Source organism: Xyrauchen texanus, chromosome 2 (genome assembly GCF_025860055.1).
Source record: "Xyrauchen texanus isolate HMW12.3.18 chromosome 2, RBS_HiC_50CHRs, whole genome shotgun sequence".
Taxonomy (NCBI): Eukaryota; Metazoa; Chordata; class Actinopteri; order Cypriniformes; family Catostomidae; genus Xyrauchen; species Xyrauchen texanus.
In genome coordinates, this window is record NC_068277.1 from 18,747,644 (window position 1) to 18,773,599 (window position 25,956).

The following is a 25,956-nucleotide window of genomic DNA, read 5'->3' on the forward strand; positions in this document are numbered from 1 at the left end:
AATGTGTATTATAAAATTATTTACTCAAGGTGGCACTGTTGTTTCATTGATTGACTTTATTCACATTTGACATTGCTATTTGATGAAGAAACAACATGGAAGTAAACTATAGCAAATACACATGAACAGTATGATTTGAATTGTCATTTGGGTGTACTTCTGAAATTGTGCATCTATTTAGACTCAATAAGTGCCTGAGAAAATATATACGTGTAGCTGATATGTAACTTACGTATATCTTATGTGTTATGAGTAGCTCAATATGTGTTTGACTGCCAGTTGCATCTCATTAAAGTTTGGTGTGAAAGTAATGAATCCTGTTCTAGTTTTGTCCTGATTTGTTGCATTATCATTTTCATATATGAATAATAAAACTAAAAAATATATTTAAAAAAAATCTATTTTATTCTATTATATTCTAATTGGCTTGACATTTTACACTATCTGGGGAGTCCCGGGCCAAAGATCCCATTATGTAAGAGTGTTTGGGAAAATACCCATGCAATTAAGGGTTAAACAGCTTCAATTTAATAATTAAAATCTTTGAAAAAAAAAACAATTACCCTTTAATAGAACCTATACAGTAAGAATCAGTCTCTGTGTGGATTGTGTGAATACCAAAGAAAGAGGTAATTCATCTGATACAAATAGTTTGTTGTGTTTGTTTTATGTGTAGTTATGCATCTTCGTTACAAGCTTCATACTGTGGTGTGACATGTTTATCATATGGTAAATGCTTACCATATAATTCAGTTACACCATAGTATGTTCCATGCAGTAAGGTCAATCTCAGGATAACATTTTTGTAGCATACACACATGTAAACTTTGTTTTTAATGTACCACTGACAATAACAATTAAATAAACTGAATTTAATTTACTGTACAACAATGAAAAAGATTTGATTTGGACAATCTACCATTGACCTTTCAGGTGTCTTTCAGAAATGTTACTAGGTGAGCAAAATCCACTGCAGTCTACATCAATTCTTTATTCAAGTTTATGATAAGAAAAAGCAAGAGCAAATTTTAAAATCAACATGTATAACATGAGCGAGAATTCCAACAACCATGCAGGAAATGTATATACAGCAAACCAGAAATGTTTCATGTGATTCAATGATTCCAATTGTACATGACTTAAAAAAAATGATTGACAAGTTCAAAATAATCTTAGAAAAGAATCTTCACATTAGATAGCTTTTGGTTTCTATTTAAAGTGAATAAAGAATGTTCTGATTTCCTTTGGCGAGATGGTCACATTGAAGTCTTTTGTAATGCCACAGACAGATTCCGTTTCCTCTGTGTTCATTCAAGATAAAAACAAATGAATGAGATTATTACTATTATCATCACATCTATTAATTGGTATTTGTATTTCTTGTAAGATCAAGCACAGTTGTTATCAATCATAACTGTCTGATGTTAAAGGAGAACAGGACCAATTCTCACCTGTTTTTTGAGGACTTTCAGTTGTTTTCCAGCTCCACCTCTGGAGGTCTGATATATTCCATGTTCCAGTGAGAGAACGCTCCTGAACTTCAGTCACTTCCCCTATGCCCCACATTACTTCCTGTTGATGAATCAATGCATGATACTCACTATTACTGGCAATGTTTAAGAAGTAAAAGGCAGATTTGCCAATTATTTTCTATACCCTAAAACATAAAAAAATTAATGGATTTCAAAGATACCTTCAGGTTAATAGTGCTGGGTTTTGACAGGATTGGGTCATCTCCTTCCTCGTACAGGTGTGTGATCCTCAACAGAATACGGTCAAAGTCTATCTCTGACTTTCTCTCTTCACCTTGAAATAAAATACATTTACTTTGTATATAGTTTCTGGATTTAAATGTGCTGTAAGCAACTTTCTCCTGCAGAACACAAATTAAGATTTTTAGAAGAATATCTCAGATCTGTAGGTCCATACAGTCAATGGTGACCAGAACTTCAAAGCTCTAAAAAACAAAGGAATAATAAATGTATTCCATATGACTCCAGTGGTTTAAAGCCATGTCTTCTGAAGCGATCTAATTGATTTTGGGTAAGAACAGACCAAAATGTAACTCATTTTTCACTGTACATCTTGCCATTACAGTCTCTAGGCAGGATCATGATTTCAAGCTCTATTACACTTAATAGTGCTTGACGCATGGCGCTAGGAAATGTAATCGAACTTGAATTCATGATTGCCAAGAAAACTGATGATGTCAAGATTTAAAGTGAAAAAGGAGGTGGTCTGTTCTCCCCCAAAACTGACTGGATTGCTTCAGAAGAAGTCATATGGATTACTTTTTTGCTGCCTTTATGTGCATTTCGGAGATTCAGTGTTCTAGTCACCATTCACTTGCATTGTATGGATTTGCATAGCTGGGATATTTATCTAAAAATCTTTGTGTTCTGCAGAAGAAATAAAGTTGTACACATATCGGATGGCACAAGGGTGAGTAAATTATAAGAGAATTAACATTTTTGGGTGAACTATTCCTTTAAAAGCCAGTGCTAGCTGACTGGATGTTGTCAGGAGTATTGTGGCCTACCTGAGTTGAGATTTTGTAGGTGCTCAGTGTGACTGGGACTGTAGTTCCAGCCAGGTATGCTGAGGGTCTGTAGGTGGAGGTTCTGGGGCAGCACCACAGGTTGAATAGAGGGCCCACTAAATTCTTCACCCATTTTCCATGGCTTTTCTTTGTAAGGTAAAAATAGAGTTACAATAGGGTTTTTGTTCTTGATGCTTGTTAACAAAGTAAGGGTGTCTTTTCATAACCCAGCCAAAGGTAAGAGCCTAAGCCACATTTACAAACATTTTCTGCAAACTCACGAGGTTTGTCAATGGGCATAACCACCGGTCTGTGCTGCAGCTCTAGTGCCTCCTGTTGGTAAATGGATGATATTGCAGCAGTGGAGCCCACCATCAACCAGAGAACAGGCTGCACCACAGAGGAGTCATTCAGGGTCAGATTATAATCCAAATTCCACTCCATGTTGTTCCAAAGCCGCCTATGAAGCATAACCTCGTAGTGATAACACACAAAAAAATGCTATGACAAGTGCGTAACAAATGTATGGAACAAAATAATTAACGATTAGGATCAGACAATAATATTAGGCCTTTATATATATATATATATATATATATATATATATATATATATATATATATATATATATATAAAGGCCTAATATTATTGTCTGATCTAATCAATATTATATATATATATATATATATTTGTAATATGTGTGTGTGTAATTTTGAGCAATATTTTGAGCCCTCACTTCCAGTTGACCCTGGTTCAGACTGGCCACTCCATGTGCTCTCTCACTGAGGAACATGACTCTGCTGGAATCATCTTCTATGTAGGCTGCTCGCACCATTGGGTAGTAATTCTGTGCACATATACATAGAGATACATATAAGCCTGTATACATCTTTATATCCCACAAATTTGTATGACTAATGAATCTTAATTATAGAGCATCCTTACACGAGCGACTGTGTTATTGACAAAATTCTTGTGTGTCCTTTTCATCATCTGGTAGCCATTGTTGTCCGTAAACAGTGTTCTGTTATTTTGCAGACTGGTGCGGGTTCTGAACACAGTTTCTCTGTTCACATCTAGGGGGCCCACTATATAGCTCTGCTCCAGTCTGTGGCACGGCAGTCTACTTTGAAACCCAACAGGCACTCTGGTGACCACAGAGTAAGTGTGGTTTTTATCATTCTCCTCCCTGCAGAGACAGCATTCACATTTAAGCATTGTCATTTTTGCCTTCGTTTTCAATCTAGACTAGATTTGTACCTTTTCTGAAAATGTGAGTCTTTTTTGAAGCACCATGCGAACGCTATGGTAGTTAGGTCTCAGCAGAGTGCTCGAGCACTGAATGCATGCGGCCCAATTTTTCTAACCAAGATGTGCATGTTTCTGGAATTATTTGCAATAATTAGTGAGTCCACAAGGTGGCAACACTCACAATTGAGCTGTTGCTTTCACAAAGAAGTCAACAACCAGTGAACAACAGGAGACAAAAGGTGGAAAAAACAACAATGGATGCTTTAAAAGGAATGCTTTAAAATCTCAGGTTCAAGTAATTAGTAAAGTAATTTTTATTTGTATAAAAAATTTCACAACACACATCGTTTCAAAGCAGCTTTACCGAAAATCATGCATTAACAAAAAATGAAACTGTAATATCTATATTGTGTAGTTTGATAAAATATGATTGTAAATTGTGTATAAAAATAAATAATTAAATAATAATTTTATTTAGAACCCAATGAGCAAGCTGAAAGCGACTGTGGCAAGGAACACAAAACTCCATAAGATGTTGGTTAATTGAGAAAAATAACCTTGGGAGAAACCAGGCTCACTGTGGGGGCCAGTTCCCCTCTGGCTAACATCATGAAAATAATGGCAATATTACTTATGTATAGTGCAAGTCATGGTTTAAAATTATTAAACTAAGTAAGTGTTAAGGGTTTAAACAAAGATTTTGTATGAAATGTAAGATTAATGACTAATGTCTTTGAAGTTCATCCTGGATTAATTGCAGAAGTTCACATAGATGCAATTGTCCTTAGTTAGTTGGCTGATGAAGGTGTTTGTTGGCAATTCATTGATAGTCTATGCATTCCATTTCAAGTGTGTAGTCCATCAATAAATAAAGGTGATGCAGGTGATGCAGAGATCAATGAGGTGCATCGCCGCTCAAGCGGCAGGTCGTTTTGTTGAGTTGAGCTCAATCGACAGCATTTGTGGCATTTGATAAAAGGCAGAAAGGTGAAGCTTATAAGTTTATAAAAATAATTTTTATAAAAATACATTAATTCTGTTAAAACTTGTGTATTAGTTGAGTTGTATTAAAAGTTAAATCATTGGTTTTATGGTTGTTTTAGTGTTTACGTTGTTACACTGTCATGGCAACTAAATTGTAAAATTTGATTTATCTTTACGCAGAAAAGGTTAATTATCGATTTTATCACACTAAAATCAAGTCAACACACATACTGTTTATGTCTTATGGCTATACTTTTGATACAGTGAGTATTTTAATGTTTACGGATTAACCCATTTCATTTCCAATTAAGTGCCTCACTGTAACACAGATTTTAGCTTTTTTTTTAAATGAAAAAGAGGGACAAAATGTTTTGTGGTTATCAATATCATGCCACAAAGGCTGTTGATTGAGCTTAACTTTTTCCTTTAAAATTAGGGTAAATTGGTTACTACACCATATGCAAGAAATCTTGCATATAATGGTGTGCGTCCCTTTTTCATAACAATAGTTTGGGCTTCCTGTATTTACATCTAATATTTGTATTTTTGTGGCCTACAAATCTAAAAACAGTTTTCTTAAAAGTCATGGCAAGCTCCTTACAACTTTTTATCCTTGGTAAAAGACACATAATGACATGATGCATGAATTCAGAATATAAAGGAAATTGTAGGATTTCATGTTTCTGTTACCTGTAGAAATACTGTCGGATCTCGTAGACTATTTTCCCCGGCACAATCTCAATGGCCACAGATTTGTAGGCAGGAATAGCCAATCCATTGGCAGTAAAGATATAGTTGTCTGAGATTGGCCCAGAACGAATATCTCCATTGGCCTCATATTCCCAGAAATCCTGTTGCACCCGAATTCTCCTCTTTTCAATCCTACAATAAAAATACTCAGTCAAAAATTACATTTTAAAATGCCAAATTAGCCCCATTGGACACTGAGTTTCTGAACCTGTGGAGATGTTTAAAGGAGAGTTTACCGATCTGTGATGCTGTGCAAAAGGTTTGTCTCTTGGTCAAACATCAGTTTGTAGCACTCGTTCAGCACTGGTATCAACGTTTTACCTGTCCTCTTCCACTGGCTCACATTCTTCCTCTTAAATTTCACTACTCTGGCCACATGGGTTGCCTCACAGGCAGATGCAGTCTCACAGTGGGATTGTGGGAACTGTACAACATACTTCCTGTACTGAAGTCCACCCAGTTCAACAATGAAGAACAGATCGTATTCAGAGGAGGACTCCATAGATTGTTGGATCTGCAACAGATGTTGTTGTTTATTAGTCGAAACAATTGACCAATACACTGCATGATAGAAGCAATGAATGGGGTAAACAAAAAGAATTTGATAGCCAAGTAATGAAAAGCTGAACTCTGAAAAGACTGATCTAACATAGCAGCACATACATACTGAGGGTGTATACATAATACAGTGTGCGTATATACAGTATATTATATACTGTACTATATTTAACTGTATAAAAAAATTTATCAAATGAATTACATGAAATGCCAATTAATTAATTGAATTTATTGCAATTAATAGCATATTTAAAAATTTGCTGAGAAAGCAAAATAATAATTATTATTATTATTGAATATATATATAAAATAATAGTAAAAAATTATTAAATAATTATAAAAAGTTATATTTGATAAAAATGATAATTCAGATATTTAAAATGCATTTGATTATTGTGGCATATGAGTTGATAACAATACAAAAAGTGGTTATAGAAAGTACATTATTGTTTATTTCCATATTATCAGACTAACATTAACCTACAGTCCATAGCAATCCATTTTTAATTGAATTCATCAATCTGTCTGAGATTATTATAAGGGCTTTTCAAGGACACATCAATATACACCTGCGGATTGTTTTGGAGAGTCTCACTTTGGTTGTGTGGCATCATTTGGTTGTAAACAGCATTTTAGGTCGTTAAGTTAAACGTAGTTTGAAGTCTCTCACTGTGTTTGAATGCACGAGTGTGTTCTTATCCTGTTCTGTCCCTATGAAAGGTTGTGTCTAAAAGGAAACCCCCCATTATCTAAAGTCTTGCGAGAGAAGAATGCAATGTTCAAACACTGTTTACTGCGTTTATTTGGAGTCCAAACAAACCCTACTACTACCCCTACAACTAAACCCAGTTCTAATGTAAATCCTACCAATAAATCTAAACCTAACTTTATGAACAGCGAATGAAGCTCTCACGAGCCTTAAGGCCAAAGTATACTTTGTGTGTCCACGTTGCTGATCGCTCCATGTACAGTATGCTTGATGCAAATTTAGTCTTCAGCACAGCCACATGGCTTGACCTTGACCTTAAATGCCCATGTATACTTTGTTTTTGCGCATTCTGGATCGTTTCGCACCCGGCTGACCATGTTGCCTTTGTGAGTATACTTTTCTGACCGCATGCGCACTACAACTGCTTTGTGACACTTATTTAGTACAGACAACTCGCACAGCCGAGGGCCTCGTGCTTGAGTCAAGAAAATCTAGGCAGCGAACGATCAAGCTGTGTGGCTGTGCTGATGACAAACTTTGCAAAGCAAAAGCATGATCAAAAAAGCAGATGTGCAAAGTACACTTTGACATTTAGGCTGCCGGGGTGTTACCTTCTAGACATGCCGCTAAGCAAGCCTGAGTTTGATTTGCTGAACACAGGTGGTACTTCAAACATAATTTGCTCTGATAGAAGGAATATTCCAAATTTATGTTTTTTTTTTTACACGTTTACATTTTTTTATAGAATTAATCGCACTGAATTAACATGTTAAATTGACAGCCCTACTGAAAACAATTAATGGTGTGGTACCTGAGCAGGTACTGCCTTTCCATCATCATCGAGCACAACTGCCATAGCATATGGCACAGATACATTAATATATGTTGAAATGTTCCAGGCAAGTGGGTTGTACACAATGATATGCTGTTCAGGAACCTTTCCAAAGTCTGAAACAAAACAAACATTTATTATCACAATGAACATTGTATTAGACAATATAATCTTTGATCAACAAAATGAATTACTTACCTAGTTCTGGCAAACAGTTAAACAATTAAAATACAATAAAGTTTTACAATTAGGGTCATTTTGAGCAGGTTTCCAAATATAGGAATAGAAACCAAAGAGGCTAAAAAACTAAAAATAAATATAATGTATTTGCAGTTACATATAACGTATTTGCAGTTTAATCAAGGTATATTTAAAATAATATGTGTTTGTTTTTAATGTAGCCAGCGAGGCTGCAATTATATGTTTGTTTGGGTGACTACTTCTCAGCTGTGAGGAAAAGATACATTATAGGGACATATACAGAAAACCTAGATTCTTGTCATTATGAAAATCTATGTATAGAAATGTAAAGACTTACCCATATTCTCTGAGGTGGGTCTGGTTTGGGGTGGGTGATGGATGTCATCAGAAGATTTTAGGGACTGTGGAAGCAAGAAAATAGCTGCCAACAGTTCCTTAGCTCCCATCATGGCTTGTATGAGATGTTGCATGTACATGTCAGCCACTTTGGGTGATTCTGTCCCTGTGATGCCGTCATGATGCTGAACCTAGTACAGGTCAGACCAGATAATAACCGGTCAATCAAATAACAAATAACAACAAAGACGACAATCTGAGCTTTTGGCCTTCAGGAGAGGCAATACAGTTTTTGTAGTAAAGTTGTAATTTTAAGTAATTGGATTAAACTGTAGATAAGCACCAATGTAGAAATTTTGACTGAGGCCGATAGCTGATAATTACTTTAATTAAGGCTGAAAGTAATTACCGTATTGTTTTGATGGTTGTTTTAAAAATGTTCTCAATGCTGCTTCAAATTTAAATCGGACATCAAAAATGTTTAATGTTTGATAGAATAACAGTAAATTACTTTTTTAACCTGCATAGAAAAAAGGAATATATTGTTTTAATTGAAAAAAAAAATAAACCATAATATTATCTGCTTCCAACATCGGTCAAATTGGACCGAGACTGCTAATTTAAATAAATGCTGAAACCAATAGTCGCCAATATATTGTTAATCCTTAGTAAACTGCAAATGCCGCACAGCCTACATTTGTGTAACATTCGGTCCAACCCAACAAAACAGATTACTAAAAATCAGGCACCTCTGAGACAGCCCATCGTAGGGCCTTGAGTTTGTCTAGAGCCCACTCTCTCTGAACTGGTCCATCTGGGTATGTGATGTGGTATCTGGTGAAGAGAGACTCTGCTGCATACAGGAGAGAACTTGCTCTTCTTGCTACTCCTTTCAGAACATTCCTGGAAGCATAGAAGCCTGTCCATGCCTGAAAGGGTTCTTGAAAACAAGGGTTTAAAATAATTCAGGTCAATTCTGAAATCATGAAACTGCTAGAAATTTATTTTAACCAGGTGTGTGGATTTTAAAAGCAGAAACTATATAGAATAAAATGTATAACCTGTTGAGTAAGGGAGAAAATCTTTGCTTCCTCTAACATCCCAGGACAGATTTGTCCAGTGCACTGCTTGGAAATAATCCTTTAGCGTGGCATACTCAACTGTCACTCCATACTTGTCACTATGTGTATTAATATACTTCATCAAAACATCCATATTTATGAATTGCACAGAAGCATTGTAGAACTGCTTGTCACAACCCTGTAAATACAAGAAAGCCTTATTAATATTTTATATGAATGATTATAATATATACACTCAAGGAGTACTTTATAATAAGATACACATGTACACCAACTTATTCATGTGATTATCTAATCATCCAATCATGTGGCAGCAGTGCAAAGCATAAAATCAAGCAGACACGGGTCAGGAGCTTCAGTTAATGTTCACGTCAACCATCAGAATAGGGAAAAAATGTGATTGCAGTGATTTCGACTGTGGCATGGTTGTTGGTGCCAGACGGCCTGGTTTGAGTATTTCTGTAACTGCTGATCTCCTGGGATTTTCACACACAACAATCTCTAAAGTTTATTCAGAAATGGTGCCAAAAACAAAAAACATCCAGTGAGGGGCAGTTATGTGGACGGAAACACCTTGTTGATGAGAGAGGTCAACAGAGAATGGCCAGACTGGTTCGAGCTGACAGAAAGGCTACAGTAACTCAGATAACCACTGTACAATTGTAGTGAGCAGGAGAGCATCTCAGAATGCACAAGATGTCGAACCTTGAGGCAAATGGGCCACAATAGCAGAAGACCACATCAGGCACTTTAGTGTTCCATAGTGTTTATTAGGACCATAGTGTTCCTAATAAAGTGCTCAGTGAGTGTATAAAAGAAAACATGTATTCATTAGCTTGCACTATCATGAAGCTGAACTGACCCAAGGCCACAGAACATGATTGGTTTTAAACCACTGGGCCCTCTGTTTAATGTTGTCCACCATGGTTTGTGCATAAGGTTCCACGGTTTCCTTGGTCACAGGCAGACTCATGTTGGGGTATATGCCATCTTTAGGTGGGTCAGGAAACAAGGCAACACCATTCCAGTAAAACCCAGATCTGAATACAACCACCATCAATATTATCAGCACAGCAGACTCTGTCTATCTCTACATGCTCTTGAAATATTTTAAATAGAACAAGACAGTTTTAAAATCATAGGAACATAATTAAAAACAAAGCTTTGTACAGGTGAAGTCAAAATAGAGGTATCATGATATTTCAGGTATGAACAATACTAGGTAACTTTATCTTAAACAAAAGAAGGCATATGGGATGTCACCTGTTTGAGAAAGGAAGGTGAGAAGGTGTGCAGTAGCTGAACTGGTCCATGGTGTGTGTGAATATCTCTTGTTTTTCCATTAAGGAAGGAGAACCTCTCCACACAAACTGTAACTTCTATAAATACAATCCAGTTACAATAACATGCAACTCCAAAAGAGCATCATTCAGGCAGTATTCTTTCTAAAAATTAAATATGTACAGCTGCATTCATACATGAAATAACAAAAATATGTACACCTTTCACAGATAAAGTCTTCACTCTATACACAAACAAATGTCGTGAAAGAACAACCTTCTTTTTCTGCATGTCATCTTTTAGGTCGTAGTCGATACGGGAGATGAGATGAGCATCGAACCCAGCCAGGGCAAAAAGGATAGGAGTGGTGGCTGAAGCACCAAACGGGTCAACATGCCATGAGAAACGTGGCCGAACACCAAAAGTCTCATACAAAAAGCCATGACCCTCTAAAAGACAGAAAGAATATTGCCATGTTTTCTGGTCACTGTTGCGAGTGAAAACGTGGCTATGACGTCATTCAGGAACTTTCCATAGAGCTGTTCTGGTTGTAGTCCAAAAAAAGAATTTGCCATGGGGTTTTATAAATGGGTTTTTCAATTTATGTGAGTAAAATAATATCTATGGTTAACATTACTTAATGAAACGTGGACATTTTATTCAACAACATAAATTACACACAATCATACCTCAAAATTTTGCCTTATAGAATTGCATAATTTTTTTTAAATTCAAGTTAGAGGTATGACTGTGCGCAGAACAAAACGTACCAAGTAATGTTGACCACAGACCTTATTTTAATCATATGTTCAAAAACCCCATTATAAAAACCCATAGGAAAATCCAGAGGGAACCCATTGGCAAATTAGCCTTTCGGGTTCACCTACAAATTGAAGCCTCATCAGAACAGCTCTATTGGGAGCAGAGAAGTAATTTCACACATGATCAGAAAAAGATGTTGTTGTGTACTCTGTGTGGTTTTCAAGCAAGTTTGGAGCAGCAGAAATAGTTAACCTTGTGTAAATTGTCATGTGAACATTTAGCTTAATGCTAAGCTAAAATGCTATTTCTAGCCATTGTACCTGTTATCAGTCACAATTATATTTTTTCTATCAATAAAATCCACGTTAGAGCACAATTTTTTTTCAAGTATGAAAAAATCTTATTCTTGATGAGAATATTTATTTTTTATTATTGTTTTCCTGTAAAATAATCAAAGAATCCTTAAACAATATCCATTAACTTTATCTTGTTTTTGAAGAAACAATGCATACAATATTTAGGCTTTTTTTATGCACATTTATTTTTAATATGTGTATTTTGTCTTCTTGTACTGGCAATTTCTTTTCACTTGATATTATCTTTTCTATAGTCAAAACAAGTGAAATAATCTGTGCTAAATAAGTAATCCAATGTATTTAGAAGACATTACTTACCTAATCTAAAAGGTATACATTATAAATTACAGTACATTTTACAGCATGCATACTGTAGTGAAATACATTTTCAAAGTAACCCTCCCAACTCTCTGTGTAACATAGTACCATCACAGTTTCATTAATAAAGAGACTGTCAGACTCACACACCTGTGAGTTGCAGAATGGCATCATCTACATCTGTCACTGCCTCATCATGCATCACTTGACCCCCGATTATAAACTCCAGACGACCATCCTGCAGCAGCTGTCTCACCTCGCATTCAACAATAATATTCCATTGATTTAACCACGTCGTCTAATACAGAAAACTACTAAACCACAAAACGAAGCACGTGTCAATGCTTACCTGTTTCTTGTGCCAATCTGATGCCACATTTGCCCACCAGAGTCGAAAGAACTCCTGTTCAACCGCGATGAATTTGCGGCTTTTGACTCGTGACAGCTCTTCTACTACGCTACTGTACATATTGCTGGCGTACGCATGCATACTCTCCTACAACAGTCAACAGAAAAGTTAGACACCGCTTACTGACAGCTCCACTAGCGGAAATACTGAAGTCTAAATATATGTTGTAAATTAAAGCTTTACCCGCACTGTGTACACCCAACCAACATCCATGTGACTGTGAGGAATGACAAAAGTTTGAATCTTCTCAGCAGCATCATTTTCAGAGACTGTCATAAGTAGTAAACAGAGAAAGAAAGATAAAAACATAATCGCCACTACAGAATCACCAGAACAGTACAACCCACACTTCAAGAAAGTCTCATGACTGAGAGCCTGACTGCGCATGCGCAACTTTACTTCCCATAACATTTCTCTTCTTCTTCGAAATCACAAAGTAGGCTACTTTTTTTTTTTTTTTTTCAACTTTCATAAAAGCTTTCAATGACATTTAACATCAAAAATAAGACAAACAGATATTGTGGGAAATATAAAACAGATCTTACATTATACAGAGTAAAACATTAAATTCTACAGACAATTTTTTTCAAAATATGAGATGTTTTTATGCACTTCTGATTGACTTCAATCGCTGCAGACTGAAGCGCATAGAGGTGGCCAAATCCAGTCCACTGACCTGCCTGCACAAACTAATACATTTTTCTGGGATAACTTAAAAATATTAAGACCAGGTGTGTTTGATTAGGTTTGGAGCTAAAATCTGCAGGACAGTGGCTCTTCAGGACTGGTGTTGTGTTGATCACCCCTATATCCCATGCATATTGGATTTTTGTGGTGTAGTGGATGTTTTAATGCACATGCATATTCACATTTTAATGTTTTGATTTATTACTGTAGTTTACTTAACGGTCATTAATATAATAAATATATTAATATAACACACAAACACACAATCCTTATGAGGACTCTCCATAGACAATGACATTTACAGTATACTATAAACTACAGTCTATCCCCTAACCCTACCCCTAAACCTAACCCTCACACTAGAAATGTCCTCATAAACCACATTTATATATATATATATATATATATATATATATATATATATATATATAGTAATTGCCAGTTTGTAATCTTAAAAATGCCCTCATAATACATGCATACCTGCACAACACCCACACACACGTTTCAAGAATCAGAATGGGCCTTATTGCCAAGTACACTTACACATATAAGGAATGTGTCATGATGACAGAAGTTTCCAGTCCAAGGACAATCCAACCATATATACATACATACAAACATGTACATTTAAACCTATAGCGACATAAAATATAAGATGAAACAGATAAATTAAATTAGAAATATACAATAGAGCAATAATGTTGTTTGAATATTTTATCTACAGATATAGTTATGTGCAGGTGATGTAATGTATTGAGGAAGAATATGATGAAAAATATAAATGAAATATAGATATGAGTGAATGGATGGATTAAATGTGGCACATGGTTGTGTTGAAAAAAAGTTTTAACTGTTCATAAGGTGGATGGCCTTAGGGGGAAAAAACTGTTCCTGTGCCTGACTGTTCTGGTGCTCAGTTCTCTGTAGTGCCAGCCAGAGGGCAACAGTTTGAAAAGGGAGTCTTTGTGGATCTCCCTCTTCAGGTCGTGTGAGATGATAATGCCCAGGAACCCGAGTGACTATCAGAAAGCTGGTGATCCACTGACAGATAGAGGTGGGAACAAACAGCTGGTTTAATTTAGTCCATAGGAGAGCAGGGCTGATGGTATTAAAAGTACAATTAGGATCCTTGCTTATGTCCCTGGTCTGTCCAGATGTTGAAGTGTAATGCAGTCCCATATTGACTGCATCATTCACAGGCCTGTTAGCTCAATAAGCAAACTGCAGAGGATCCAGAAAGGGCTGCACAATTAATTAAAATAAAATCACGATATGACATTGTGCGATTATTTAATCGCAAAGAGCTATATATATATATATATATATATATTGCAGTAAAAATTAAAAACAAACAAATTGATTATTTAAAAAAAATATAGAATTCTCAGCCTTTTTTATTTTTGGTATCCTATTCTCCCTTCTCAAAACTAAAACTGGAGAGAAAACAATGAAAATAAAAATAAAATAAAAAAAAATTATTTACGTAACACATCTCATCAACATTAAAAAAAGTCACCAGCAGGGGAAGTAAAGATGAATGAAATGAAGTATTTGCCATGATATTAGGATGTATTTTTGGTATGTTATTGGAATGTTTTGTATGTGGAAGGCCTATACATTGTACATTACATTTTACACTGTCTTGTTAAATATGCTTCTATTACATGCAGTTCTCTCTTCCGTGGGGATCAATACAAATTACTGTTGTTTTAGGCTATAATTTCACTTAATTCATATAAACAGAGTAGCGTTTGATATTTTATTTGTTAATTATCTTTGACTGTCAATGTTCTTGATACGTTAAAATATCATAATTTCAGAAAATAAATGAAATAAAATGTCAGGAATCTTGCAGCATACTGAATGGTTTCACCATGTTATTATTATTATTGAAATTGATTTGCGATCTATCAATGCGCTAAGACACGTATTTGACGACCCATTTAAATGATACATTTATTTATTTATTTATTATAAAAACACTATATACTTATTTCATAAATAAATAATAAAACAAATAGCCGTCTTTTACAAATTCTTACGACTTCTCACAAGATCGGGTAAGCTTTTTGCCAGCAAATCGTACAGGATTAGTGTAACGTTATTTTACCAGCTGTTTTGTAAACCCTTTGGGACAGGATTAGTTTTATATGTGGACGTTGGAGCCTAATAATTACCAGAGCTTCTTGGTGATTTAAATCCCGTACCTACATCGGTTAAGTCATTCATTTTTCCAGGCTTTTTACGGACTGCTCTCGAGCAGGTGAAGATCACAGAAACGTTTACGTCTGTATGTGTATTTTCTTTTGGCTATAGGTCCACAAGCAGGTCATTTTGTGTTTTGACACAAATCAAAATACATGTGAACGGATTGTCCATATTTATAATCTTCTAGGGTGTAGGATTACATGCTCGATAGTTTCATCATTTAGTCAGAATTGCAAAAAGCCACTTTTGAAACAGAAAAACAAAAAAAGAAAAGGTTAGAGTGGGCAAAGAAACGCTGCGGACAACAGATATTGGAAAACAGTGTTATGGATCTTAACCATATTGAGATTTTGTGGGATCAGCTAGACTGTAAGGTGTGTGTGAGAAGTGCCCGACAAAACAGCCACATCTATGGCAAGTGCTACAGGAAGCGTGGGGTGAATTCAATATATACAGTAAGACATTGTTTAATATTTCCTGCATAGCCTAATTAATAAGCCGAACTAAAACGGGTTGAAAATGTTCTGATGGGTCCGTGTGACGGCAGTGTGTAAATTCATCTGACACACCCACCACACCTCTGCGACAGACATAATTTATCCCGTGTGAATTACAGAATAACTACAAGCATGCTGTATGTCTTGTCCATATAATCCCGCTTCACGTGACCTTTCGGGGAAATAACACAGATGAGTTAGGCCTACTGATAGGCTAATATGAAAATCGAAGTTACAAAGTCAGTATTTAGGTCATTTTTCAAAAACATAATATTCTAATCACAAAATTAATATATTAAAACTCTGTTTTAGTTAATAATTCACCAATGCAAATAATTGTTAAATGAAAACAAAAGTTTTTTTTATTATTATTATTTAAAAACGGATTTGGAATGAAAGGATGATGGATTTGACCATCTTCTACAAGTTATTTCTGGTAAATAGTGAAGTTATCGTATGCCAATTATGCGTGTCAGACCAAAAAGTGTTTACTGCATAATAGGATTTTAATTTAGTTTAGTTTTTTTTTTATTTAATAGTTTCATTCTCTGTGGGTTGGAGCTTCTATATTATTGTACATTTTGCGTTTAGTTTTTTTCTCACATTTATTTATTTTCGGCGCAGGATTTAAGTGTCTCTTATTTAAAGTTATGTTTGTCTCCCAACCGATAGGTGGCGCGAGGACATTTTGTGTTTATCACATTTTGCTTGGACGCTTCTGTGTACATGTGAAAGATGTCCGAGGTTGACAATGATGGGGAGCAGATGACAGCAGACAAAGATGATTTACAAGTCTTAAAGTTTCGGACTGACACTGTCCCCCCTCTCTCTTATAAGTATAAATGTGGGTCGCTGCACTCAGATAATAATAGTAATGATGCATATGTGTAACACAGAGCTGCAGTTAGTCACTGTAACAACTGATACATTGCCGTTTAACAACAACTGCTCTTTTTCAACAACCTTTCTCTGTTCGACGAACCTTTTCTACTCTGTATGATGTGTAGCTTGTTAGTGTTGTCTGTAGTAACGATCATGTGCAAGGCGTTTTACCCCATCATTCACATCTCTTTATAATGGCACCCTTATTTTACTGCTGTAAAATTATTGCAAATTATTGGAGGTTCTTCTTTTAATGGTGTAAGAGGCCTTTAGAATCTTTTGGTCATTTTTCTTAAGTTGTATTTTTTGATGAATATTGTGGCAAATACTATAATATTTCAAGAGTTTTACTGTTGTAGCTATGGTATTTTGGTGGAAGCTACAGTATAGTTACCAATGCAACTTTGTTCTGTAAGGTAAGCAGGAATTAAGTAGAGCCTTCACTGTGAGGCCAACAACAAATCTTTTAAAAAAAAGAAGTAAAAAATACTCTTGTTTTACACATTTAATATGTGAATTTTTATCCCTTTTATTTTTTTTAGAATGTAATGTGTTGTTTCAAATCACACATTTCTCTCACAGGAGTTAGTAGATGAACTGTACTGCTTTAGAGACCGTTACTTTGAGACACACAGTGTCGAAGATGCTGGTAGGAAACAGAATGATGTTGCTGAAGAGATTGCCAAGACACTTGAAAAGCTTGAGGAAAAGGAAGGTGTGCATTGCTCCATCTTTTTCTTCTTCTTCAGAATGGCAAGATCTAACTGTAACTGTATTGGTGGCTGGCAGCATCATTTCTGTTTTGTATCTTCTCTCCTAACAGGCTTGTACAAACACAGTGCCCAGTTGCTGCTGCTGCGGGGTCGGTGTCTGAACGTTTCCCCAGGGTTCAGTCAGGCTGCTGAGGAGTGCCTTTCCCGAGCTGTTAAACTGGAACTGGGGTTGGTGGACGGCTGGAACACACTGGGGGAGCAGTACTGGAAAAAAGGAGACCTGACTGCGGCCAAGACTTGCTTCACAGGTGCATTGCAGCAGGTGAGACATATAGGAAATATGGAGATACAGGCCTTCTGTTATGCTGCTTATGAAACAGATTAACCTTTTACGTCATTCTCCTCCAGAGTAAGAACAAAGTGTCTCTGAGAAGCCTGTCTATGGTGCTAAGACAGCTGTCACCAGAAGGGGACGCCCAAGAGCAGAGCAAACGCATTTTAGAGAGTGTGGAGCTTGCCAGACAGGCTGTGCAACTCGATGTTACTGATGGGACATCTTGGTGTGAGTGAATTAGAGAGCTAACAAATTGTTCCAAATGCTTACAGATAGTCATGCTGGGTATGATGAGAATATTTGGAATAAATTATTCTTAGATATTGTTTTGCTTTGACTCAACAGATATTTTAGGAAATGCATATATCTCCATGTTCTTCACCAGTGGACAGAATCCACAGCTGTCTCAACAGGCCCTCAGTGCCTATGCACAGGCTGTGAGTATTTTTTTCCCCCTCATATACAATCTTTCGATTTAGCAAACATGTTCACGAGCCAAAGGTAGTTGTGTTTGTAACATTTTTGTCTGTGTGCAATTTTACAGGAGAAAATTGACAAAGCATCCTCATTGAATCCTGACCTCCAGTTCAACAGAGCTACGGTATTAATATTGTCCTTCCCCACCAAACAAAAAAAAAAAAATATATATATATATATATATATATATATATATATATATATATATATATATATATATATATATATATACAGGTGAAACTCAGAAAATTAGAATATCGTGCAAAAGTTCATTAATTTCAGTAATTCAACTTAAAAGGTGAAACTAATATATTATATAGACTCATTACAAGCAAAGTAAGATATTTCAAGCCTTTATTTGATATAATTTTGATGATTATGGCTTACAGCTTATGAAAACCCCAAATTCAGAATCTCAGAAAATTAGAATATTGTGAAAAGGTTCAGTATTGTAGGCTCAAAGTGTCACACTCTAATCAGCTAAACACCTGCAAAGGGTTCCTGAGCCTTTAAATGGTCTCTCAGTCTGGTTCAGTTGAATTCACAATCATGGGGAAGACTGCTGACCTGACAGTTGTGCAGAAAACCATCATTGACACCCTCCACAAGGAGGGAAAGCCTCAAAAGGTAATTGCAAAAGAAGTTGGATGTTCTCAAAGTGCTGTATCAAAGCACATTAATAGAAAGTTAAGTGGAAGGGAAAAGTGTGGAAGAAAAAGGTGCACAAGCAGCAGGGATGACCGTAGCCTGGAGAAGATTGTCAGGAAAAGGCCATTCAAATGTGTGGGGAGCTTCACAAGGAGTGGACTGAGGCTGGAGTTACTGCATCAAGAGCCACCACACACAGACGGGTCCTGGACATGGGCTTCAAATGTCAAACGTCTTACCTGGGCTAAAGAAAAAAAGAACTGGTCTGTTGCTCAGTGGTCCAAAGTCCTCTTTTCTGATGAGAGCAAATTTTGCATCTCATTTGGAAACCAAGGTCCCAGAGTCTGGAGGAAGAATGGAGAGGCACACAATCCAAGATGCTTGAAGTCCAGTGTGAAGTTTCCACAGTCTGTGTTGGTTTGGGGAGCCATGTCATCGGCTGGTGTTGGTCCACTGTGCTTTATTAAGTCCAGAGTCAACGCAGCCGTCTACCGGGACATTTTAGAGCACTTCATGCTTCCTTCAGCAGACAAGCTTTATGGAGATGCTGACTTCATTTTCCAGCAGGACTTGGCACCTGCCCACACTGCCAAAAGTACCAAAACCTGGTTCAATGACCATGGTATTACTGTGCTTGATTGGCCAGCAAACTCGCTTGACCTGAACCCCATAGAGAATCTATGGGGCATTGCCAAGAGAAAGATGAGAGACATGAGACCAAACAATGCAGAAGAGCTGAAGGCCACTATTGAAGCATCTTGGTCTTCCATAACACCTCAGCAGTGCCACAGGCTGATAGCATCCATGCCACGCCGCATTGAGGCAGTAATTAATGCAAAAGGGGCCCAAACCAAGTACTGAGTACATATGCATGATTATACTTTTCAGAGGACCGACATTTCTGTATTTAAAATCCTTTTTTTTTATTGATTTCATGTAATATTCTAATTTTCTGAGATTCTGAATTTGGGGTTTTCATAAGCTGTAAGCCATAATCATCAAAATTATATCAAATAAAGGCTTGAAATATCTTACTTTGCTTGTAATGAGTCTATATAATATATTAGTTTCACCTTTTAAGTTGAATTACTGAAATTAATGAACTTTTGCACGATATTCTAATTTTTCGAGTTTCACCTGTATATATATATTCACTCATACATGCACTACTGTCCCTCCTTTTGCTTCTGTCTCTCTCATCTTAATATGGATCTTGATTCCGTTTATCATGTTGTCATGGTGCAACCTATTAGTGTGCTTTCACACTAGAGCTTTCGCTGCAGCCCCAAGTCTGTTCGATATAGAGTTTTGTTTAATTGGTGTGTGTGAAAGTGTTTATTTGAAGTCGGGTGCGCGCCTTTCATGTAAACTGCGGAATGGTTCACAACTGATTAGGTGTGATTTGTAGGGATGTCATAAAATATTTGGAGGGCAATTGGTACTTTAATTTACTGTGGCATTCAACTGATCACAAAGTATAGTCAGGACATTACTGATGTAAAAAAACAACATCACCACTATTTGAAAAAAGTCAGTTTTGATCAAATCTAGACAGACCCCATTTCCAACAACTTATCATTGAGTAATCATTCTAATTTGCTAATTTGGTACTAGAAAATCACTTGCCATTATATCAAACACAGTTGAAAGCTATTTGGTTCATTAAATGAACCTTAACATTGTTTTTTTGTTGCCACAGGCTGTAATATACTGGCATGTCTTAAGGTCAAAATTAGGTACAAAAATGGCCAAAAAGAATCAGCTTTCTCTAGAAACTCATTAGTCAATCATTGTTTTGAGGAATGAAGGCTATACAATGCTAGAAATTGCCAAAAAACAGAAGATTTCATACAAAGGTGTAGACTACAGTCTTCAAAGACAAAGGACAACTGGCTCTAACAAGGACAGAAAGAGATGTGGAAGACCAGATGTAAAACTAAACAAGAGGATAAATACATCAGAGTCTATTTCTAGTTTGAGAAATAGATGCCTCACATGTCCTCAGCTGACAGCTTCATTGAATTCTACCCACTCAACACCAGTTTCGACTCAGGGGTGCAGGCCTTATGGAAAGAATAGCAAAAAAACACTTTTGAAACAGAAAAACAAAAAGTAAACATTAGAGTGGGCAAAGAAACACAGACATTGGACAACAGATAACTGGAAAAGAGTGTTATGGATCTTAACCCCATTGACCTTTTGTGGTATCAGCTAGACTGTAAGGTAAGTGAGAATTGTCCGACAAGACAGCCACATCTATGGCAAGTGCTACAGGAAGCGTGGCATGAAATGTCACCTGAGTATCTGGACAAACTGACAGCTAGAATGCCAAGGATCTGCAAAGCTGTCATTACTGCATGTGGAGGATTTTTTTGATGAGAAATCTTTGAAGCAGTTTAAGAATTTCTGGGGAAAAAAAAAATCAAATTGTAATAGTAATTTTTCATGTTATTAATGTCCTGACTATATATTGTGATCAGCTGAATGCCACATTGGTGAATAAAAGTACCAATTTCTTAACATAAGAGCAAATTCTGTACATTATTCCAAACCTTTGGCCACCAGTGAATATATATGGATTATTGATCAGCACATTATTTTTTTGATACATTTAAAGCATTGATATATTAACATCAGCTGACATTTAAATTAGAAGCCTGCTTAATATGCTGTTGGTCGTCAACGTGCCGCCAAAACAGAGCCGACCCGCCAAGGCATGGGTTCTACAAGTCCCCTGAAGGTGTCCTGTGGTATCTGGCACCAAGACATTAACAGTAGATTATTCAATTCCTGTAAGTTGCAAAGTGGGGCCTCCATGGATCAGACTTGTTCTTCCAGCACATCCCATAGATGCTCAATATTATTGAGATCTGGGTAATTTGGAGGTCAGGGCAACACCTTGAACTCTTCATCATTTTCCTCAAACCATTGCTGAACAATGTGTGCAGTGTGGCAGGGCACATTATCCTGCTGAATGAGGCCACTGCTATCAGGAAATACTATACTATTGCCATGAAGAGGTGTATCTGGTCTGCATCAATTTTTAGATAGGTGGCACGTGTCAAATTGACACCCACATCAATGGCTGGACCCCGGATTTCCCAGCAGAACATTGCCCAGAGCATTACACTCCCTCCACTGGCTTGTTGTCCTCCCACAGTGCATCCTGTTGTCATCACTTCCCCAGGAAAATGGCGTCCACAGCCGTCCACGGGATGTCAAAATAAAACAGGCAGGACTGGCCTATGAAATCTCAAAATCCTGCATGTGCTGTTCGCTGGTTGCTTGAAAGATTGAGCATGGGATCTGATGGAGCAGGTGAAAGCTGTAATTAGTTTATAAACATTGTTTTTCTTTTTTTCAACTTGTGACTCAATTTCGAGCATGAAATAAGCATTGTTGTTTCTTAATATTTGCTTGGCTATGTCTAAAGCTCTTAAATAGTTTTAGATCATTAGACATGACGTTATGGTGCCTTGGAAGGCTGACCAAATCCAGCACAAGGTGCATCATATGCAAATTGTAATGTAAAGAGAGACCTGTAAAGGGAGGAGGGGGTGGAATCTAACTTTGAGGATGGACCAAGCAATCAAACCAAGTGGTGAAACCTAAGACACCTACGTATTTTTACTTTCACCAGTTGTTCCAGTATGAGGAGATGTACAGTTCAGCACTGGATGGATACAGTCAGGCTGCCATCCTTGACCCAGCCTGGGAAGAACCTCAGGAGAGAGAAAAACAGCTTCTGAAGTACTTAGACCAGATTACAGCACTAATAGGGAGCAAGGTGAGTGAGATGTAAATGTTAATTACATTCTGTCGGTGCTGGAATAGCTGCTCATCAAAAAAAAAAATGTTTTGGTTGTTTTGTATTGTTTCCAGCAGATGGCAGTGAAGGACAGACAAACAATGTTCCAGACTTCCATAAGAAATCATATTAACCCCTTCTCTCTGTTTCACAGGGAAAAGTAAAAGTGCGGCGTCTTCGTAACATGCTCTCCTCACTCAGTTGCTCTGCCCAGGTCGCACGGGAAGCCTGGAACCCCGCAGCATCTCCGCTCTCACTCATGGACACAACGCTGGGGGGGCAGCCCTGGGAAAAGTGGTCTTTAGCTTGGCCTCAGAGGGCCGTATGGCTTTGTGAGTTTTTATTGAACATTTCTTTATGTGTGCAAGCACATGTCTAGAAGCACATAGCTAACATTTAAGTACACTCAACAATGGTTATGTTAGCATTGAGTTTTATTTTTAAAATGTTTTTGCCTTTCAGCACATTTGGCATGGTGAAGAGACCTGTTGTGTCGTCATGGTGTACAACACAGCAGACAGCTGGGGTGTTTTAATAGGGGATACTGTTGTTATTCCCGAACCACAGGTCAAACGGCACAGCGTAACCCATAAAGATAAGGTTTGTGTTTTAAACTGAGACTTTTCATTATACTTTACCAAATTGTAACTGTAAAGTACTTAGTCTTTGCATTAAAGGGAGTTAAACCAAAAATGTAAATTCTCTCATTTACTCACCCTTATACCATTTCAGATGTGTATGATTTTCTTTCTTCTGCTGAAGAAAAACAAAGACTTTTAGAAGAGTAACTACTTGGTAGGTCCATACAAGTGAATGGTGCTCAGAACTGTAAAGGTCCAAAAAACATATAAAGGCAGCATAAAAGTAATCCATAAAACTCCAGTGCTTCAATCCATATTTTCAGAAGCGATATAAGTGTGGGTGTGAAAGATTCATATTTAAGTCCTTTTTTACTATAAATTTCCACTTTCACCTTCTTTTGTTTTTGGAAATCACATTTGTGTCACTTTGTGCCACTTTGTGCATATTGCCACCTACTGGGCAGGAAGAAGAATTTATAGTAAAAAAGGATTTAAATATTGATCTGTTTCTCACCCAAACCTATCACATCAGTTTTAAAGAAAAAGGATTACTTTTATGCTGCCTTTATATGCTTTTTGAACCTTCACAGTTCTGGCCACCATTCACTTGTATTGAATGGACCTACAGAGCTGAAATATTCTTCTAAAAATCCTCATTTGTGTTCTGCAGATAAATAAATCCATACACATCTGGGATGGCATGAGGGTGAGTAAATCAATTTTTTTGGGTGAACTATCCCTTTAAGGCCTATATAAAGTAAATCTCTAAAAAAAAAATTCTTGACTTCTCTTTATACAGTCTTATGACTTCCGAAGTATTCGTGTGGACTCTCCTTTGCTTCTCATTGTCAATGGGAAAAGGCAAGTGTCAAAAAGCCAAAGTGCTGCCTTTGTTACTTACAAGCCACAGAGTGAATGAAAACAAGCATGAGGACATGTTTTCACTTTTGTATATATATTTTGTAATGTTTTGTTCACTTCCTTTTTGTGAAGACAAGAAAAGTCTTTGTACATACTCATCAAATCATTTCCCATTTTAAGTTTCCTCTTGTCTGCTGGTGGACTTCGGAAGATTGTCTGTTTCATACTTGGGTTGTGAAATTAATATACTCCCAGAGGTGCTCTTAAATTTTTCTTTGATTTGTTTTTATTTCAATACCTTATTGAAAACTGATAATTGAGAACTGTTTGGAAGTACCTACAGAAAATAAATCTTAATTTACAAAGGGTTGATCTCATGTATTAGAATTGAGTTACTTTCCACAACAAGGTTGCTTGCATTAGAGGAATATGTTTGGAGATTTTACAGATGACATGTTTACACCTACAAACAGTGTGTGACAGCTTTATCACCAATAAATAACATCTACAATGAACATGAAAAACTAAACATAAACAGCCAGATCTGATAGTACAATCAGAACTGAAATCAGAATTAATAAATATAAGAAAAAAAAAGACTAATACATCCCAACACAAGTCAGTGTAACAATTTTTCTATCAATCTCAAGTTTTTTTTTTTTAATTGTTTTTACAAAATACTGAAAAAAAATTAGTTTTTCTTAAAAGAGTGATTCCTGTCTTTTGATGGTGAGCTGAACTGGAAGAAAGCTTTAGCATTTTCTGGTCCCTGTGAGAAGAACCTGTCAGCCTCTGGTGCAAGGAAGGATGGACTGCTATGGGTAGAGTGTTGTTTGGCCAACCCTGATGACAATATTTGAAAAGACACATTTTATCTACTATATATACCTTTCTTTCTTTTTTCTCCCCAATTTGGAATGCCCAAATCCCAATGCACTCTTAAGTCCTTGTGGTGGCTTAGTGACTTCAATCCAGGTGGCAGAGGACGAATCTCAGTTGCTTCCATGTGCGAGACTGTCAATCTACGCATCTTATCACATGGCATGTTAAGCGCGTTGCCGCAGAGATGTAGCGTGTGGAGGCTTTATGCTATTCTCTGCGGCATCCATGCACAATTCATCACGCACCCCACCAAGAGCGCGAACCACACATTATAGTGAACACGAGGAGGTTACCCCATGTGACTCTACCTCCCTAGCAACCAGTCCCATTTGGTTACTTAGACCTGGCTGGTCACTTAGCATGGCCTGGATTAGAACTCGCGACTCCAGGGGCGGTAGTCAGAATCAATACTCGCTGATCTACCCAGGCCCCTTATCTACTACACAACCATTCAAATGTTTAGGGTAACGTACTCTTTCTTTTTTTTCTCTTCACATTTTAGAATAATAGTTAAGTCATCACAACTATGGAATAAAAGAAATGGAAGTATGGGAATTATGTTGTGATAAATAAATCAAAACAATGTTATATTTTAGCATCTTCAAAGTGGCCACAATTTGCCTAGATTTTGCAGAAATGGAATCTTGGCATTTTCTCAACCACCTTGAGGGATCACCCTGGGATGCATTTTAAACAGTATTGAAGGAGTTCCCATCTATGTTGGGCACTTAGGGGCTGCTGCTCTTAAATTTTGTCATCCATTTCAAAAACTTATTTATTTTTATAAATATTTATAAATTAATATGGGTGACAATTAAATGTTTGTTTACAAAACTAATTTCAAACATTTAAGCATATGCCTTCAGGTCAAAAGGTTTTTAAGATCATGAGAAACATTTCAGGCAAGTGACCTCAAACTTTTGAACGGTAGTGAATATCAAAAATATGATCTGTACAACTGTGATCCCTATAAAAGATATGGAACTGTTGATCTAATTTACATGAGGTAG

The 25,956-nt window shown here is 36.7% G+C and overlaps 2 protein-coding genes across 2 annotated transcripts; one reads left to right on the forward strand and one right to left on the reverse strand.

Annotated features, from left to right (window-relative positions):
* Positions 1-13: 13 nt before the first annotated feature.
* man2b2 (mannosidase, alpha, class 2B, member 2) lies at positions 14-12,730 on the reverse strand. The gene is made up of 19 exons (XM_052147342.1): positions 12,552-12,730; positions 12,309-12,455; positions 12,110-12,215; positions 10,800-10,972; positions 10,506-10,621; positions 10,105-10,282; positions 9,222-9,420; positions 8,910-9,100; positions 8,162-8,351; positions 7,603-7,739; positions 5,761-6,038; positions 5,465-5,656; positions 3,485-3,728; positions 3,276-3,386; positions 2,821-3,013; positions 2,540-2,686; positions 1,694-1,806; positions 1,452-1,572; positions 14-1,301 (listed from the first exon to the last, which is right to left on the reverse strand). The coding sequence occupies exons 1-19, from the start codon at positions 12,675-12,677 to the stop codon at positions 1,210-1,212; spliced, it is 3,054 nt and encodes a 1,017-aa protein (XP_052003302.1). The 5' UTR covers positions 12,678-12,730; the 3' UTR covers positions 14-1,209.
* Positions 12,731-16,495: 3,765 nt separating this feature from the next.
* On the forward strand, positions 16,496-24,122 carry ttc5 (tetratricopeptide repeat domain 5). Its single transcript, XM_052152358.1, is given in 12 exon segments — positions 16,496-16,576; positions 17,225-17,357; positions 17,466-17,677; positions 17,764-17,917; positions 18,035-18,126; positions 18,234-18,290; positions 22,455-22,601; positions 22,777-22,831; positions 22,834-22,954; positions 23,085-23,095; positions 23,098-23,222; positions 24,003-24,122. Coding segments are annotated over 12 exon segments (1,308 nt in total).
* Positions 24,123-25,956: the final 1,834 nt, after the last annotated feature.